General features: G+C 42.1%; 1 protein-coding gene across 1 annotated transcript in view; it reads left to right on the forward strand.

Annotated features, from left to right (window-relative positions):
• Window positions 1-20,116, forward strand: part of LOC109917413 (methylcytosine dioxygenase TET3-like) — a gene marked incomplete at its 5' end in the record, with an annotated part of 225,051 nt that overhangs the window by 176,995 nt on the left and 27,940 nt on the right. Inside the window, 2 exons of the mRNA XM_048619742.1 lie at window positions 12,807-12,957; window positions 14,093-14,182. Coding sequence (XP_048475699.1) covers window positions 12,807-12,957; window positions 14,093-14,182 — 241 coding nt within the window. The remainder of the gene's footprint in view (window positions 1-12,806; window positions 12,958-14,092; window positions 14,183-20,116) is intronic.

Below are 20,116 nucleotides of genomic sequence, written 5' to 3' on the forward strand. Positions count from 1 at the left end.
AATAAAAGCCATTAATGGTGAGCAGATGAAAGGCTATGCTGTTGTTCGGGCCCTGTGTACATTTGCCAGAGTCTAGCATGGGCCCATAAAACCAAACTGATCTTTAGGCAGTATGGTATAAGCTTTCACTCTGTTTCCACTCTGTTCTGTGAGCTCTGAATGCTGGCTTTGAGCTCCCTTTTCAGAATGGGTGCCACCCTCCAGCAATTTACCTCAACAAGCACAGCAGAGAAAATATAAATTCTTCAGCACTTGTCTGTGCACTTTGAAGATTGTGTTGCAAATTTTCTGTCAGATTTTACAAAGAGGAAGCGGCAAGTGTCCATTTAGCTACGCTGTGTTCTCACAACCAACCTTCATTTGGCTGGTGTGTAAGATGCAGCTGGAGTTAGAGCAGCATTGACAATTCGATCTTTCAACAGTATCAAGTACACAATACCAGCGAACAGCAAAGAGTACACAGAGGAAAGTCACAGGCCAGAACTTCTAACTGTTTCCTCATGGGCTGGTTCCTGAATCCACTTTCTATCCCCATGCATTGAATATTAAAATAATTACAAATTTAGGCTCCCACTTGGTTACACATTGTGTGGAAATGAATCTCTCTTCTTCTTTTACTTACTTGTAACAAAAGTTCCTGTAACTTCAATGCCTGTAGTAACATGGTGATGGCCCTTAACATCCTATAAAAGGGAATCTTACAAGGTATCACTGCTATTTGATATGGAAATTCAGTGGGTCATGCCAACACAAATCCATATCATTTTCTCTAGATTTAGTCAAAACTTCTTTTTCTCTCTTCCTCCACAAATAAAAACTACCAAAAGTTTTGTAAAGTTTGAAACTTATGCAGTCAGATTTGTTCTCTAATCCACCTTTTTGGATCATTGTCCTACAATTCATATGATATGCTAGAAGCAAGGTTATTCAACAAGAAGTGCCTGGAAGTAATCCAACCTCCAAAATTCGTTCCATCTAGACCAGAAAACTCTCAATTGATCCGTAATTGTCTTAAGCCTTCCAAAGCAGTGGTTCTCAAATGTTTTTGTCCACAGTCATGCTGCAGACTACCTACTGATCCCATCCCACCTGCTTTCATCTGTGAATGCAAAGAAAAACTATTAGAATGAAAGGGAAGGCCACTGCTGCTTTTGGTGAGACACTAATGAGTTGCTCCAAGTCCGAGCAGCTTTGGTCTCTTGTCAGGTTCCATGCTCGACTGTCCCTTCTTCCTTGTTTTCAGCCCCAGAAGTATAGAAAACCTTATTTTGCAGTGGCACATTGTTGGGAATGGCAGCAAAATGTTTCAGAGCTGACTTAGATAATCCAGGATATTTGGACCACATGTAAAGTCAAGTGTCTGTCAAACTTGCTTCATCTAATATTAGCCTCCGTGACCAGCAATTTGGATCAGCCCTCCACTGTTGATACTCTAAGGACCACTTTGAGAACCAGTGCTCCAAAGAACTCCAGCAAGACAAGTGCGTCAATACTGCTCCCTGATCAACAGATATGGAATTAGTAGCTTTTGTACACCAATCCAAAGCTAGCTTTGATCTACCTTGCAGGCCCAGTAGACTCAATAGGCAGGGAATGAAGTTTCCCAGTTTGTAATTTTTTTTTTTAAGAGAAGAATGTATATAAGAATGAGGAAGAGAAAGGTGGCAGTGAGGATTAGTGAGGGCAGGGAATAGATACGGGGAAATATGACGAGAGAAAAAAGGGACAAAGGATCAAGGTACAAAGGAAATAGGACAGAGAAGGCCAGGAAGAAGGATAAAGAGGGAAGGGAAAGAATGGGAGAGAATGATAAAGTGAGGGGCATGCAGGTGAACAATGGGAAGCAAGAGAAGTAAGACTGTTGGGTAGGGTAAGATGGGAAGGGAAAGATGGCAATACTGAATGGGGAAGGAAGTGCCAGAGGAACAGGACATTTTGTTTATAAAGTCAGGGATTCACCGGTATTGAATCCACTCAATATTTCCAGTCCCTGACGTTTGTACTTCTTTTCACTGTGGAAGACAATGCCTCTGCCTCTAGTCTAATGCTGTAAAACCATAGGAAAAAGGAACAGGATAGGCTGTTCAGCCCCCTCCAGCCTGCTCCAGCATTCAATAGAATCATGGCTGATTTTGACATGAAGAATGTCGGTTTTTCTGCCCTTTCCCCGTAACCCTTCATTCCTTACTGACCAAGAATCTATCTATCTATCTATGTCAGTCTTAACTATACACAAGGACTCTGTCCCCACAGTTCTCTTTGGCAAGGAGTTCCAAAGACACTCAACTCTCTGAGAGAAGAAATTCCTCCCCATCTCAGTCTTAAGTTGGTACCCCTTTATTCTGCGACTATGCCCTCTGGTCCTCGGCTCTCCCACGAAGGTAAACATCCTCTCAAGCCTCTTAAGAATCCTATAAGTTTCAGTGAGACTATCTTTCATTCTTCTAAACTCCAGTGAGCATAGTCCCAACCTGTTTAGCCTTTGCTCATAAGACAAACCCTCTGTACCAGAGATCATTCTAGTGAACAATCTCCAAACTGTCTCCAATGAAATCTCTTTCCTTAAATAAGATGCACTTAAAACTGCTCACAGTACTCCAGGTGTGGTCTCACAAGTACCTTGTACAGTTACAGCAAGTCTTCCCTAATTTTATACTCCAACCCCCTTGAAATAAGGGCCAACATTGCATTAGGCTTCCTGATTACCTGCTGCACCTGTATGCTAGCTTTCTGTGTTGCATGCACAAGTACCCTCAAGTCCCTTTTGTGTTGCAGCTTTCTACATGTTTCTCTCCAGTTAAATAATACTGTGTTCTTTTGTTCTCCCTTCCAAAAATGTGCAACTTCACATTTTCCCACATTATATCCCATGAGCCAATGTTTTTTCCACTTCCGTAACCTATGAATATCTCCCTTAAACTCTTTGTATCCTCCTCGCAACTTGTCTTTCTACCTTTTCTTGGCTACAGTATGTAGACTTCCTCCCTCTGAATCATTAACATATATTGTAAAAGTTGTGATCCCGGCACTGATCCCAGTGGAACCCCATTGGTTACAGGTCACCATCCTGAAAATTTAACTCCTTATCCCCAGTTGCTGTTTCCTACCCATGAGCTAACTCTCTATCCATGACAATATACTATCTCCAACACCATGGGATCTTATCATATGATTTAACCTTTTGTGAGGAGCAGAGATACACAAGGTGAAGCCATGTGCTAAGAATTCAGAAACATCCAACCTCCTGACCACAAGAATTTCGAATTGCTAATTTTAGTAAAAATTAATCTGTATGTTGAGTTCTAGTTCCCATTTTTACTCATAATGTCCAAAGCCCTGCATGGGTACCAAGTCATTAAGCATCACCCTGCATGTATTTGCCCCCAGCAATCTCCCACAATGCCCAATTCCACGCCAGTCTTTTCTCAAGCTTAAGCATCATTAACACATCATTTCCGCCCATTCTCCAGTTCTAGAGGCAGTTGCCACATCGGAAGACTTTTAATTAAATGTAAGCATATATTGACAATGCGAGTGGAACATCCAAGCACTTCAGTATTTTTATAAGCTGCTCCTTCTGAGAAGTACTTTCTTGTAAATGCATGTCTTCTTTTCAAAATAAACACAGACAGATGTAAAGATTCTATACTGATGATACCCACAGACGGTCAACGATAATATGCATACACTTCAGTGAGAAGCTTCCGGAAATGACTGCGGGGGCCGGCAATTTCAGAGTCTGTTTCAGCTGTCAGTACCTGAGGACATAGACTCTTTTCCATCCGTCATCTCATAAATTCCGAGGGTGCGGTCACTTTAATCAGTTGGAGGTAAAGCTTCCATCTGCACAGGTGTGATGGAACACCCTTCTGCTCCAACAAAAAGAATTCTTTCAGTAGAAGTGAACGCTGCTGGTTTTGACTTTCTCTGCAGGTCCCTTTGGAATCCTTCTACAATTGATTTCTTTTTTTTTGCATTTCTGGGGCTTTTGGTGCAGTTTGGAACTCGGGCCTACTCTTGCCCGACATGGCAACTCTCCGGCCTTGACTAGAGCTCTCCTGGTAAAATAGTCGGGTGTTATTCCCAGAAACACCACAAACCCAACACCAACACATCTTCCCACTTGTGATAATAAAGAGCTAGCAGCAAGCAGATGAAGGATTGGGGAACAGCATTGGAGTTCCGTCTGGGAGCATGTTCAGTGCCACACTCAGAATCCCAACTGGTGATTTTTGACTTCCCGTTTGCTACTGATTTGAAATTCACAGGCTTTGGACTCTCACACTCCTGGTGCAATTAAAAAGGTCTCTGTTTTGACCTCTAACCAACAAATATTTAAAAAAAAAACAAAAAAAAAACAGCTGATGCTGGAAATCAGAAACCATAACAGAAATTGCTGGAGAGAAAGCCAAGTTAACATCCAGTGACCCTTCTTCAGAACAAACATTTCACTTTTGCTCAGGTGTAGAACTCTAGTACCACCACTCATTTTCCATATAGAATCGTAGAATCCATACAATGCTGATACAGGCCATTCGGTCCATCGAGTCTGCACCGACCCTCTGAAGAGAATCCCACCCAGACCATATACTTCACCACCAATCCTACATTCCCAATGAATAACCCAAATTCAACACACTGACTCCTCCTGAACTCAAGCCCCTCCCCGTACGTTAACCCCACACCCCCATTCCCAAGCCTTCCCCCTTGTAACTCCCCTTACTGTCGAGCAGCACCACACTCGCAACAAACGTCACCCACCCATTGTCACCCTAACAGTCCCCTCTGCAACAACATCTCCCTGCTGAACATTCCTTCCTCAATCAACAACACCTCCCATTCCATTCTCTATTGTAGCAATGTTACATTTTATAAGAACCAGTCACCAGTCTCTATAATTGCCTTCCTATGGAAACATAAGAGGGAATGCATCTGCTGTAGAGGGGGCAGAAAGGAAGCACCTAACTGAGGTGAGCAGCAATCATTTTCCAAATGCAAATGTGCAATCTGTTTGAAACCTAACCAAGCTGTCATGCTCCTTTGGTAATGAGTACCGCGATGTTTGATAAGTCTTGTCTCATGTCCCATATTGAAGCAATATTGTCATGAGGGAGCCTGACTTCCACAGAATATCAACCAAAAAAAAACTGGAAAAAGCCATGCAGGAATTTCTTCAAATGCTAAGGCCAAGAAGTGGTGTTCAACATGCACATGAACTTTGGGTAGCCTTTCCAGAATTTAGGGGGTTGTGGAAAAGATGGTACGGCTCCCTAACAAGTAAACACAATTGGAAAATTGCTCCTTATGTGCTGTCTTTAGTACAGTTCCGTCTGCTACCACATCAATAGTCAAATACCTGTACTAAAACAGAATGTGATTGTATTTGACTATATTTTGTTCATGGGACAAGGGAGTTCCTGGTGCATCTGCTGGATATTGCCATCCTGACCAACTCTGCAGAGACACTGTTTGGCAGGCCTTGTGCTTGAATTTCAGTCACTATGACGAAGATGCTTAGAGAAACACTGCTGAGTGCAGTCCCAGGCTTCTGACACAATGATTATGAAAAGGTCAATGACGGATGTCCAAAAATTGGGATGATACAAGGCTGTTGTGTAAGACAGTTGACTTGAAAGGGTTACCTCTGAAGCCTTTGTACATCTCCACCAACTGAGATTTACATGACAGTCACTAGGAGGAGCTAGTCAGTTTTAGTTGTCTGTTGTAGCTGTCCCAGTCTTAGTCTTCCCTGTACTGATAGCAACCATCTAACTTAGGCTAGCTTAGTAGCTTTTGTGTACTACCAGAGTCTCTTACCAGTATTTTAAACTCATGGCATGGGGAGGTGGTGGCATATGGGTAATGTCACTGGACAAACAGGAGGCTGGAAGAACACAGCAGGCCAGGCAGCATCTGGAGGAAAGGAGCAGTCAGCTTTTCAGATGTTACCCTTCTTCAGAAGCGGATGTGGGCTTAGGGGGAGTTGCAGGTAAAGAAGGGGAGGAAGGTGTGGAGGCAGAATGGTGGTGGTAGGTGGACACTGGTGGTAGGTATGACCTGATTGGTCAATGGGAGGGATGAATTTGGTTGGTGACTGGAAGGGAGGAGGTGGGGCTGGAAGGGGAGGCAGGGAATGAGTTGAAAGGTTATTTGAAATTGGAGAACTCAATGTTGAGTCCTCCGGGCTGTAGGGTGCCCAGGCGGAAGATAAGGTGTTGCTCTTCAAATTTGCGTTCTGAGCCGCTGTGACACTGGAGGAGGCCGAGAACAGACATGTCAGAGGGGGAGTGAGACGGGGAGTTGAAATGGGTGGTGACCAGGAGGTTAGGTTGGCTGTTACAGGCCAGGCGAAGATGCACAGCTTGACCAGTAATCCAGAAACCCAGGCCTAACGCATGGAAAATGGTGAAATTTGAATTCAGTGAAAAACCTTGAATTAAAAGCTAGCCTGATGGTAGACACTGTTGATTGTTGTGAAAATCCATCTGGTACACTAATGTGCTTGAGAGAAGGAAATCTGCCATCCTTACGTGGCCTAGTCTACATGTGGTTCCAGCCTAACAGCAATATCGCTGAATCTTAACTGCCCTCTGGGCAATTAGGGATGGGTAGTAAATGCTGGCCCAGCAAACAACATCCATGTCCTGTGAACAAATAAAAAAATGCTAATGTAACTTGTTATCTGAGGTAATAAACTAAAATAAAACAAAGAACTGGAAATCCAAAATGACCAAAACCAAAAATTGATGGAGAAACTTCAAAGAAGAAGGGTTACCGGACTCAGAACGTTTACCTCTGTTTTCTCTTCACAGATGCTGCCAGACTTGCTGGAGTTTCTCCATCAATTTCCATTTTTGTAATAAATTACTTCTTGTTACTCAAATGTCTGTTCAGGACTAGTTGTGGTAAATCCTTCATCACTTAATGTTAATGAGTATGTAGACTAGTTTTATAAGAAGGCGGTATATGTACACAGAGGAGATCCAGGCACCAGATGAGGACATCTCTTGCAACACGATGACATCAAAATTGAGCTGCTTCTAGACTTAAGAAATCATCAGCAGTGCAAGAATCTGGAGCTCTTTGGAGACGAAAGAGAAGAAAAGATTCGACTGAAAATGCAAGTGCTTCTTTAAGAATTCAGCAACTTTTTGAAAAAGCATACAGATCCAGTCAACTCCTGCAACAGTAGGAGCCTGTCACTCTAGGGCTGGTGGAGCAGCAAGCAATCTTTGTTTGAAAGCTTAAATCAGCCAGAACGAGCAGAAAAAGAGTGCACGTGGAAAATCTTGTGAGGACCAGACAGAGTCTCACAGAAGCGACAAGGAGATGTATCCAAGTTACGAACCGCTTGAGAAGTGGCTAATATTGGACTTTAGAAGTAACTTCTGCCCCTTCGAACAAGGGTGAAAATACTTCGTAAAGGCAGAATTCTGGGTTAGAAAGCTGAAAAGTAGAAGGCTTAAACCTTTACATTTATTACATGAGCAACCTTTTTATTATTAAAAATAGTTATTATAAGCTGCAGAAAATTCCTCAGAGACACTATGATATTTCAGGTGACAACATGATTCAAGACTTTAGAACCTAAAAATTGAAGACCGAAGAAGATTTTATTTAAAATAGTCATCTTGAATCTGAAACAAATTTTTATTGTATAGTTGAAAATACTTAAAGCCACAACATTATTTTCTTCAATTAAAAAGAGAATGATTCATTAGCGAAAAAGCAGGAATGGTGCAAATCATCTCTTTATCCATCTAATGTTGATGAAATGACAGCTTAGAGTTTTTACAGTCTTACATGATTGAAAATTACTTTCAAAGTTTTATTAAAGGAATACAGTAGGAATTCAAAGTTCTTTTTAAGAAAAGCTTTTACAATTTAAAACACACTAATGATTGTTCTATAAGAAGATGTGGAAAAATAGAAGCTTTAAAATCTTACAAAACAACAGCAATATAGAACTTTATTAGAAGATTTATCTTGCTTTAAAAGTAATTAAAATTTAATTACAATTTCCAAAAGCAACTCTTAAAGCTGGAAATTTTCTGAAAACTTTCATAGAAATAGAGTTGAAAACACAGTTCAAACTTAAAAAAGAAAAGCTGATGATACAGCAGAATTTAAATAATATTAAAAAGTTTTCAGAATTTTAAGGCTAGCAACTTAACTTCAACAACAGAGAACGTTTTTGCACCTCCAGACAGATTCAAAGTTATACATATTTCAGAGACAAAATTAAGTTGGTCAGCATGGAAGAAACAATTTGTGAGACCCATAGGATTACTTGCTATCTGCACCTCAAATCACAAACAGAACAAATTAACACAGTGTTCTATTCTGTGTGACTAATAGCAGACCATGTTATTTACAGAGAAAAAGTTAAAGATGATGCTGATACCTTTGATAATGCCTTAAAAACATTTGACAACTATCTTATTTTATGAACTAATTGCATTATGGAAAGACCAAAATTCAATCATAGAATAGTTTCCAGGAGAACATTTTGACAACCTCTATTGATGATCTTTATATATATTGTCTAGATGTTTTGTAACTGGAGCATTACAACCAGAACTAATTAGAGATAGAATTGTTGTCGGAATTTCTGATTCTTCTTTTTCAGTTCTTCTAAAATTAAAGGAAGATCTCACATTGGAAAGTCTATGCAGATTGTGTTAAAAGCTTAGATTTGGAAAAACACTGAAAGATCTGGGAAATAGAAGAACAAACTTAATCAGAATGTATTCACTTCATAAGGTACAAACACTCCAAACAGTCACGTGATAACCAAGGAAAAGTGTGTTCAAAACTTTTAGTGCTCAGTGTCACTGTCCAACAAAACACATAATCAAAATTAATGGTTCAACACTATTACAAGAATAAAATAAAACAAAGAACTATGGATGCTTGGAAATCTGAAACAAAACCCGAAATTGCTGGAGAAACTCAGCAGATCTGGCTTATCTGTAGAGAGAAAGCCGAGTTAACATTGTGGTTCCAGTAGACCTCTCGCAGAACAGGAATATCACGTTGCAAAAAAAGTGTGTCATTTTTAAAGGATAAGCAAGAACCAGAAGCAATGCTTAAATAATGTTGTTCCATCAGCAAGCAATACTTTATACCAAACACTTAAAAAAAATCTGACTCTCAAAGTATTAGAACGTGTATCCTTAGGTAATAATATTATTCCTTGTGAAGAAACTAGATGTTTCCAAAGCAAAATAACTGACCCATTTGAACCAGACATGACAGAACTCATTCATGTGAATGAATATTCAATTCAAGTTTGATACAGGAGGGAGTGTCACTGTGTTATCAAGCGAAACTCCTTGGTTAAAATCTTGAACTTACAACCTGCTAGCGTGATGCTGAAGATGCAGGTGTACAATTAAAGGAATGTTAATAACATGTTTGAAATAAAAATATCAGTTTGCAGAACTTGCACATTAATACTCAACAAACAACACTAGTGAGGAAGAAAGCATGTTTTGCTTTAAAATTTTTGAAATTTGCTGAGTAATTTCAGCCATCTCTGAAGACAACATTAGTGGGCCAAAATAATACCTGCCAGTCAGAAGATGACTTCACAGGGCTGATAAAAATGTTCACTGATCCCAAGAAGAGATATACATCATCAGCTGTGTTTTACTACTCTTTAATATTTCCAACAAAGAAGACATCATTGAAATCAAATGGTGGAGAACTCTTTATTTATTCTCCATCTACAATCACAGAATTGTTATAACATTGAAGGAGGCCATTGGGACCAACATGGCTGTACTGGCTTTCCAAATGAGTGTTATGACTTTGTGTCATGCTCCTTCCTTCTCCTATAACCTCTTACATCTTCTTCTATCCAGATAATCATCCAATATGCTCTAGAATGCCTTGATAAACCAGCCTCTACCACACTTCCAGGCAGCGCACTCCAGATCCTAACTACTCGCTGTGTAACAAAGTCTTTCCTGACATCACATTTGTTGAACATCTTGTATCCAGGAATATTTCACAACTAGTCCTGCTCTTCCTTGTGCTTGGTCTCTGCTATAGCCACATCATAATTGCACATGGTAATCTGAGCATGTAACTCATCAGCCTTATTTATCAGACTCAATGCATTCACATACATGCACTGAAATCCTGATTTTAAATGTTTTAATTTCTCCCTTATCCCACCTGCACTGATTATCTTACTACAGCTAGTTCTCCTATAACACGATAATTGTGTTCTTGTGTGACCTTGCGCTATAGAAAATCATGCTATAGAAAATTGCATTATTTGGAAATCGCTGTAGAAAATCACTATATCTGTACAGCAGAAAGTTTGCATTATCAAAACAGCATCCACTATTCATCAATTGCGTTACAATCAATTTTCGTTATCAAAACACATATTATAGCAGAACTACCTGTATTCCCTACTCTCGTGTTAACTATCTCTCTCACTGTTTTTGTGTGTCTACTATTCTTCTCTGATATTCTCTCCCACATTCATACCACTGTGGTTTAAACCATCCTGAAAAGCACTGGCAAAACACCCTACAAGGAAGTCAGTCCCAGTTCTTTGTGGGTGCCATGTCCCCCAGACTCAGTCTCAGTGTTGCAGGAAGCTAAAGCCCTCCCTCCTGCACAGTCTTCCCAGCCACAAATTCATCTGTTGTGTCCTCCATCTTCTGTACTTACTTGTGGGTGGACTGGGAGTAATCTGGAAATTACCACCTTTAGAGTACCAGCTGATTGATTTGATACCCAGGCACCTAAATTCTGACTGCAGGAACATGTCCCCCTTCTACTGGTACCAATGTAGACCAGGATCTCTGGCTGATTACTCTCCCCCAGAAGAATATCCTACTGCCTCTCTATGGCATCCTTGATCCTGGCACCACAGAGGCACCAATCTACCCTGGGGTGAAACAGCCACAGAAAGGACTGTCTGTTCCCCTCATTAACACATCCCCTTTCACTACTACCTTTCCACTCTTCTCCTTTCCTTCCTGTACAGCTGAGCCCCTGCAGGGCCATGTGCTTGCCTCATGTGCACTCTTCTGAGGAACCGTTACTTTTACCCATATCCAGAACGGAAAACCAATTAGTGAGCAAAATCACGGAAGATTCCTCCTCTACCTACCCTGTTCTCCTGGATTGCTTGATAATCTCTATCTGCCCACAAGCTGCTGTTCCTGTGCAATGACCACGTAATTAAACATGCTATCCACGTAATCCTTTGCTTGTGCCACAGGGATTCTTGCTGCCATTCGGGTTCTGAAAACCTGCAGTTCAAGTTTCTTCAACTGATGACGCTTCCTGTACAACTCCTCATTGGGGTAACATTAAACACACCATGGGCAAGTTAACCTCCCATACCTGAAGCTAACTATTGGATAACTTACTCTAAGAATTATTCACCCCTACTCGGTGTCCAGCTTCATTTCGTGTGTTTATAAATAGGGCATTTAAGGATAAGAGTAAGAATTGATTTCTACAGGGTGAAAATTTTTATAAAAGAAAAGAACAACTCCACATCGAACTGCGTCAACTCACCAAACTCCCAGCACTCTGTTCAGGTTATACTCAAGAGCAGAATCGTACTGACGAGAGAGTATTCGGGTCCTGAATTCATCAAAAACAAGAAAAACCTGTCAAGCAAAAGACATTGTGACAAAAGACTGCTCATCCTGATCTACCTTGCAACAGCGTTAAACAAGAAGATTACTTACCTCAACATTCATCTTTCATCACACACATCGAAGCAATCAAACATCATTCTGACATCAGCATTCTAACAGCAAAAGATATGCAGGAAATAAATGACCACCGGTCTTTCCAGATGTTAATATTCAATTTTCTTGCTCAAGTAGATCACCTACTCGCCTAAGACAGCATGATTTTATAAAGTCAGAGATTTACGAGCAAAGACCGTGATAAACTTGATACTCTTGTTTAAGCAGTTGCACAATGGGTTAAAACAAGGGGAAGAAAGTTTGGGTGGGGGCTAGTCTGAAAGGGTTAACTCTGAAGTCCTTGTATAACTCTGTCCACTGAGATATATATGACTCTCTCTGGAAAAAGCTGGTCAGTTTTACTTGTCTGTTGTAGTTACTCCAGTCTGTTAGTCTGATCTCCACTGTTAACAACCATATAACTGAAGTTAGCCTGTCTTTTACCAACTGTAATATAGCTGAGTAGTCTTAACATAACCTGTTAGCTAGTACAGCAAACCTTTTATTAACCGTCAGCTTTGGTACAAGGGATGTGCCAATTGATCTAATATTCTGGTTGATCAAGAAGTCCACATAATCAATATAAAAGCACACACTAAGTAATAGAAATGTAATGCAGGGGTATACATGTCACTGTTGTACTCTGTTTACAGCATAAATAACAAATAACAACGCAACTTTGCCTTAAAGCCTTCTGGCTTGCACCCTCAACTAACTACTTAAACATTACGGAGATTGCAATAATACCGTAAATGTCTGGTATTTTAGGTGTATAATTTTTACCAGTTTATTGGGAGTGCTGGTTCATAAGGTGCCAGTTAAAATAAAGTTTGCTGTATTTAATAAATTACTTCTTGTTATCAATGATCTCTTCCGCTGAAGACTTATCAGCGGTTAATCCTTCACCATGTAATACGAGTAAGTCCTGTAGACTAGTATTACAGGAGGAATTCATGGCAGCATATCTCCTGAAAGGAGATCGTAGCAAAGCGGGTACCAGCTGAGGATATCCCTTAGTACAGATGCCTAATGTCCAGAGACCAGCGCCATCGAGCTGTTAACCTATTCTTTCTCCTGCAGACGAACGTGTGCTTGCCAAGGGCTAAACCAAGACACTTGTGGAGCTTCGTTTTCCTTTGGCTGCTCCTGGAGTATGTACTATAACGGGTGTAAGTTCGCAAGAAGTAAAGCCCCCAGGAAATTCAGGCTACTCGGTGATGATCCCAAAGAGGTCAGTGGTAACTCAGCAGGCCATTGAGTGTTTGTTTTGTAAGGCTCTTCTTCTGTCTTTGCTGCACACAGGTTAGAATTTCAGGTAGAATTTCACCATTTGGCATTCTAGGCAAAGCCTGTCTCACCAAAGATGCATTTAAGGAGGTGGTGTGCATGCAGTCCTGGTTTCCCATCCATTGGCTTTAATGGGTCAAGTGTTGTTTGCCCACATGTGCTGGTTTGAAAGGTTAGGTGGAAAAGGCCTCGCCTTGGGAATGCTGAGGTGGATCATTCAACTCTCTGGAGTTGAATTTCTGTCAGGTCCCCATCTAGTGAGGTTTCTTTGCAATTGGGCAGTACAGTGGCTCAGCGGTTAGCACTGCTGCCTCACAGAACCAGGGACCCGGGTTCGATTCCACCCTCGGGCGACTATCTGTGTGGAGTTTATACGTTCTCCCAGAGTCTGCGTGGGTTTCCTCGCGCAGTCCAAAGATGTGCAGGTTAGGTGGATTCGCCGTGGGAAATGCGGGGTTACAGGGATGAGGTAGGGGGTTAGGTCTGGGTGGGATGCTCTTTGGAGGGCCAGTGATAACTCGATGGGCTGAATGGCCTGCTTCACACTGCGGGGATTCTTTGATAATTTCTCCTATAGATTTGGTGCAAAGTTTGAATCCTTCTGCAGACTGTCCCAACAAGTGAATATCAGTGGTCTAGCTGTGAAATCTGGTTGACATCCAGTAGGATGACTGCATCTGGTCGATGTGAATGACCCTCTGCAAAAACAATGGCAAAACACCCTGCAAGGTAGTCAGGTTCTGTTCAGGTGCCACCTCCCCCAGAGCCAGTCTCAGTGTTCCAGGAATCTAAAGCTCTCCCTTCTTCCCAGCCATAAATTCATCTGTTGTATCCTCCAACTTCTGTACTTGTGTGCACCCTGAGAGGCTCTTGAGAGCCCAATTAATCAGCTTGTGAATTCTTCCACTGCAAAGAGCAATTTAAAGGGGTAACTATACAATTCATGCATTGTTCCTGGGGCAAACGAGGCATTCCAGTTCCTACTCTGACATGCAGGATTGTGAAATCTCTTAGAAATACAGCTTTTGAATTCTTCAGTGCTTCCTTTTCTGATGAATAATTTCTATCTTTCTATTCAGGAGGAAAAACTCGAGTCCAATCTGCAAAACCTGGCAAACCTGTTGGCACCTGTTTACAAGAGGTTTGCCCCAGAGGCTTTCAACAATCAAGTGAGTGGCTGCCTTGTTTAATTTCACATACCCACTTCTTCCAGACAAGTAAGGTAAATGTTCAGAGACTTAATCAACAGGAGGGCCAATGGTTGCGGAAGCAGAGTCTCAGAAAACTTACCTCAAAATTGTATTGTTTTTCAAGACCACTGACAATAAAGGTGATCCAGTTGTATTGGATACAATGACAAGACTTTGATACGACAGGGCTACTCAAAACTACTTTTAGACACAGTAGGACATAATGCAGGTTAATTTTGACTTTGAGTGATGGTTTTAAAATGCACAATATCAATTGAGCCGCTTTCCTGATGTTGCAATCAATGGATATTGGGGCTGAATCAGTATTGTTCTTTTTACAATATCAACCAAAGTCTCAAATAAGTCGGATGAGGTTAAAGGAGTTAAAGCAGAAAATGTCAGCGGACGTTACTGCCAGCCTGGTTCGAAATTTAAGATTATGTCAGGAAGCACTTCTTCACACAAAAGGCAGTGCAAGTCTTGAACTCTTCCCCCCAATAAGCTAATAAGGTCAGTGAAACATTTTGTGACTGAGATCCATAGATTTTGTTTGGATAAGGCTTTTAAGTGATCTGTAGCAAAGGTGGGTACATGGAGTTGCAATATGTGATTTAACTGAATGGTGGAATGAGTTTGAGGGGCTGAATAGCCTATTCCTGGTCCTATAAAAACTCTCTAGATCATTTGAAACATAATTCCTTATAGACTGTAAGATCCATAAGTCTGAATGGGATATTTTGTTTTGTTTTTTCATGTTCCAGGTGAGTACTGTTTGATGCATCACTTTATACTGCTTATAATCAGCTAGCCCGGATTAATATGGAGGAACCTGTGAGAAAGCTGCATGCTTCATGTCTCACATCTCAGTGGGTGCAGCCTGAGGTCCCTGGTGGAAGCTGGCACTCCACAGCATGCTTCCTGTAAGTACAATGAGTTCCATCAGCTCGCAGGCAAAGTTTGTCCTGTCCATGCATTCAGATGAACACAAGTGTTTTGAGGAGAGATTTCAGCGAGGTGTACATTTTACATTTGCTTCAGCCATAGAATTTTCTGATTATTTTATTGTGAAGAGTAGTCCAACTGGATCATCTTTAGAGACTCATCTGTGCGATGAGACTGGCATCCAAGTTGGAGGACCTGGGAAGACAGAGGTTTCCCTAGTACGTTGTAAGGATCTTGCCTGTCCTCTAAATATGGAATGTCACAGATGCCTTAACTCAGCACTAGAAATGGTATATCTTGCATACATTGCCGAGTCGATGTCCTTTAACAAAATCCAACTGGAGCCCGAGTTGACTGAGATCCACTCCAAACGTCTCACACCAACCTGTGGGTCTAAATTGCATGTCATTTTTGGATCATCCACTGGATTAGAGTGACATTTGTGTTTTGGAAATGGGGGTGAGGGGTGGGGTGGGGAAATAGGTGCCACGTTCCTCAACTCTATCTCCTTCAGCACCAATGAAGGGTCGACAAAGAAACAAATATCTCAGCTGGAAGACTTGCTGAATTTGTGTTGGGAACCCTTTCCAGCTGATGAGTGAGTCTACAATGCATTTTCACAGCAAGATCTATTCCTGCAGTCCTTGGTTTGATGTTGGGAATATCAAGAAGAATAATGTGGTTCCAATCATCAAGCGAATATCAGCGGATGAAGCATAGGACCTTTGCTTTCTGGGACTCAGATGAGAGGTCATGCTGCTGAAGACTATAAACAATAGCAGAGAGTTAGTCACTGAACTTAGCCATTTCCACTCGTCGTTGGTGGAATTGTGCAGTTGGGTTGCTTTAGCCAAGCCAGTGAAAAAGACATCGATGTAAACTCCTTCACTGTTCAGCAGACTTCAGCAAGATTGTGGTGTGAGCAAAGATGCTGTTAATCACTGGAAAAGAAAGATCTATCATGGCAGTATCACTAAAAATGATCTGCAGTCTCACAAGTGACAAAGTAGTTTTCTAGCGCCTGCAGAAATTGAAGTGAAGTCGATTGTGGGCATGTGGCCTATCATGCGTCAGTCAGGAATCAACTCCACATCTGTTTTCCAGGAATTTCACATAGTCACACGTCATACTGTTGGTGTAGGTTCCTCATGTACCACGCAAAATGGTATCATCTTTCCAGGCAAAACAGGTTGGAACATTGAATCTTGACATCAGTACATTGCCCTCAGATCCTGGAACAGAACAAGTCCAATGCAGGCAGGGGTTGTTTTATGCAGCAAATTGACTGGCCTTACACAATTCAGGGCCCAGGACATTTTGACATTTAGGCCTCACCTCCTGGGCCCAGTCTTTCTCTCCTGAACTTGACAAAAAGCATTGCATGCTGGTCAGTAGAAGTGACATTTCTATTGGCATTAAGCCACCACTGGAGCCCCATTGAGAGAAATTGTGGAGTTGGGCTTTTAGCATCACTGTCAGGGATGGTGAAGTGATACTTTTGTCAGAGGAGGGCTCATCGATTCTCTTTGGAAATATAGAACTCTTGGTCCTCTTGGGCGACTTCCAGGTTTTGTTAGGAAGCTTAATTTTTCTGAGCCTCTGCTGGTGTGAATTCCCCTTTCTGTATATTTGACCATAATATTTAGGTCAATATTTAGGCCTCCATTTAGGCCTCGGATTAAAATTAAATTTAGAGCCCAGAGATACTGCCTAAGCCCAATTTGCATGTTTAACGAGTGGCCTTTACTGTCTTCTACTGAGTCTGCCATTCACGTGATCAAGAGAACAGACCAAGCTGGCAGAACAATCAAGGTGGACTGCATGGGAAGTCATGGCAGCTATTTTACCTGCCCGTTTAGCTTCCAGTCTCGTCAGAAGAAATTTTTGATGATCTTGAAGTGGCGTTTCCAATTTATAGTTGCATTCTAGGTGCTACACAACAAAAGCAAGTTGGTAAACTTTATACAGCAGCAACAGCAATACTTATTGGAAGAAGATGAGGAAAGGCAGCAACAACTTTCAGCAGAAACGACCAGGTATGAGCATAAATCAGTTCATGCATTCCTCACAATGCTCTTGACTGCGGGATGACCTGATAGCGTATCACTTCTGTTTTTCGCTTCTTAATCACGACTTAATTCCTACTTCAAACATCATTAAAACCAGCCACTTCTGTTCTCCCAGAGCACATTGGAGCGTGGTGCAATGGCTTATGTTGCTGAGCTCTGCAGTCTGCCTTTTCTGGTCTGTGCCAGCACTGAGTGAGAATTCTCTTCATTGGAAAAGTAAGATGATTGCAGATGCTTAAGTGACATTGTAGATGTGAGACTGCGCTTAGGGGATTTAACGGCAGAGGTGTGCTGGCTGTAGCAGTAGTCCTGAACTTCATGTTCAACTGAGGAAAGTAAAATCCCAGCAGAAATCGTCCAGTGATGCTTATTGCTTAAAAGCTGTTTTACATACCGCTGACCTGGTTGTGCCATTGAGAGTTAGCAGCTAATGCGGAGGTATCCTAACCTGCTATCAAGGCACCAAACATGTTGTATGGGCTTGATAGGCTACTAGGGTGGAGCTGAAGGTTGACATCATCAGTAGCTTTATAATTCTTATTGGATGTTGCTACTGGCATGGAACTCCTCACTATGACCAGTTGTCTTTGTAAGCAGAGTAATGTAAGACCACCAGCTTCTTGAAATCTTTTTAATGCTCGTCTTTCACTTTCCTCTACGTATGCTGAAGCTGCAAAGGTTGGTGACTTGAAGCACTTAAGTCTCCATGAGAAAGGCTCATTCTGACATGATTACATCATTTACTTCCAGCCCCAGGTGCTGATGTCATTGAGTTGACAATTTATTAGCCATGATACATTGCTGTATGACACCGTAAGACTCTTCATGGCATGGGTATTCTTGGTGCATGTGTCATAATGCTAGCATCTAGCCCAATAAAGCTGGGAGCTCCCTGCTATGGTACACAGGGTCAGGATGGTGCTTAATAAAGTAGGTGAATTGAAATCTTAATATCTGAGCATCACTGCACATCAGCTGGCCATGTAAGATTTCCATGGCCTGGCCAATATCTGTTCTTTAATCAACATCACAAAAGCACAGATTATCTGACCAGCATCACATTACCAGTGGATGGTATAGTCTGCTGCCCTTTTTGCCAGTGCTCTAGAGAGTGAATATTAAAGGTGGTGGAATAGTTTGCCTGGATGAAATTGAACTTCTTGAATATTGTTGGAGCTGCACCCATCCTGGCAAATGGGGAGTATTCCATCACACTGCTGACTTGTCTCTTGTCAATAGGGACAGGCAGTGGACAGTACCATTCCCTGTAATTTGTTTGTATTCTGTGCATACATCCAACTACTGTGTGTGGCAACTAGAACCAGGAGACAATGCAGTGATCTGTATCAACGCATCAATCACTAGGCATGGAATGTTTGCTGCGTGCAAATTAAGGAACATTGCTGAGGAGATAGGAGGTGAATTAGTCACCTAGCCCCTGACCTACCCTTGTAGCCACAGTATTTATATGACTTGTCCAGTTTAATTTCTGGTGAATGATGACCCCCAACATTTTAATGTGTGCAAATTAGCTTCCGCTTTTCCTAAATTAGAACAGTAACTACACTGAATTTATCGTAAAGTACTTTGAAACATCTGTGGATGTTAAAACTACTATAAAAAATGTAACATTTTTCCCTCCCTACCCTTATCTGCTTTCCGGAGGGACCACTCTCTCCGTGACTCCCTTGTCCGCTCCACACTCCCCACCAGCCCCACCACCCCCAGCACTTTTCCCTGCAACCGCAGGAAGTGCTACACCTGCCCCTACACCTCCCCCCTCACCCCCATCCCAGGCCACAAGGAGACCTTCCACATCAAACAGATGTTCACCTGCATATCTGCTAACGTGGTATACTGTATCCGCTGTTCCCGATGTGGCCTCCTCTACATCAGGGAAACCAAGCGGAGGCTTGGGGACCACTTTGTGGAACACCTACGCTCGGTTCGCGACAATCATCTGCACCTCCCAGTCGCGAACCATTTCAACTCCCCCTCCCACTCCTTGGACGACATGTCCATCCTGGGCCTGCTGCAGTGCCACAGTGATGCCACCCAAAGGTTGCAGGAACAGCATCTCATACTTCGCTTGGGAACCTTGCAGCCCAATGGTATCAATGTGGACTTCACAAGCTTCAAAATCTCCCCTCCCCCGACCGCATCCCAAAACCAGCCCAGCTCGTCCCCGCCTCCCTAACCTGTCCTTCCTCCCACCTCTCCACTCCTCCCACCTCAAGCCCCACCCCCATTTCCTACCTATCAGCCTCATCCCACCTCCTTGACCTGTCCGTCCTCCCTGGTCTGACCTATCCCCTCCCTAACTCCCCATCTAAACTGTCCTTTACTGGCTCCAAACCCGCCTCTTTAACCTGTCTGTCTCCTCTCCACCTATCTTCTCCTCTATCCATCTTCTATCCGCCTCCCCCTCTGTCCCTATTTATTTCAGAATCCCCTTCCCCTCCCCCATTTCTGAAGAAGGGTCTAGACGTCAGCTTGGCCTGCTGTGTTCTTCCAGCTCTGCACCTTGTTATATAAAAATGTAAGATTTTTTTTCCATTTATTCTTTTATTTGTTCCTTCTTTGAAATCACACTTACCAATATAAATACCACAACCTCCCTTTTACCTGCTCTTTGTGGCCCAGGAATCCCATGTCATAGAGTCATACAGCACTGAAACAGACCTTTCGGTCCAACCAGTCTATATGGAACATAATCCCAAACTAATCTGGTCCCACCTGCCTGCTCCTGGTCCATATCCCTCCAAACCTTTTCTATTCATGTAAGTGTCTTTTAAATGTAAATGTGCCAGCGCCCACACTTCCTCAGGAAGTTCATTCCACACGTGAGCCATCCTTCTGTGTAAAGTATTTACCCCATATGTCTTTCTTAAATCTCTCTCCT

The sequence above is a fragment of the Rhincodon typus genome, chromosome 3 (assembly GCF_021869965.1).
Source record: "Rhincodon typus isolate 14 chromosome 3, sRhiTyp1.1, whole genome shotgun sequence".
Taxonomy (NCBI): domain Eukaryota; kingdom Metazoa; phylum Chordata; class Chondrichthyes; order Orectolobiformes; family Rhincodontidae; genus Rhincodon; species Rhincodon typus.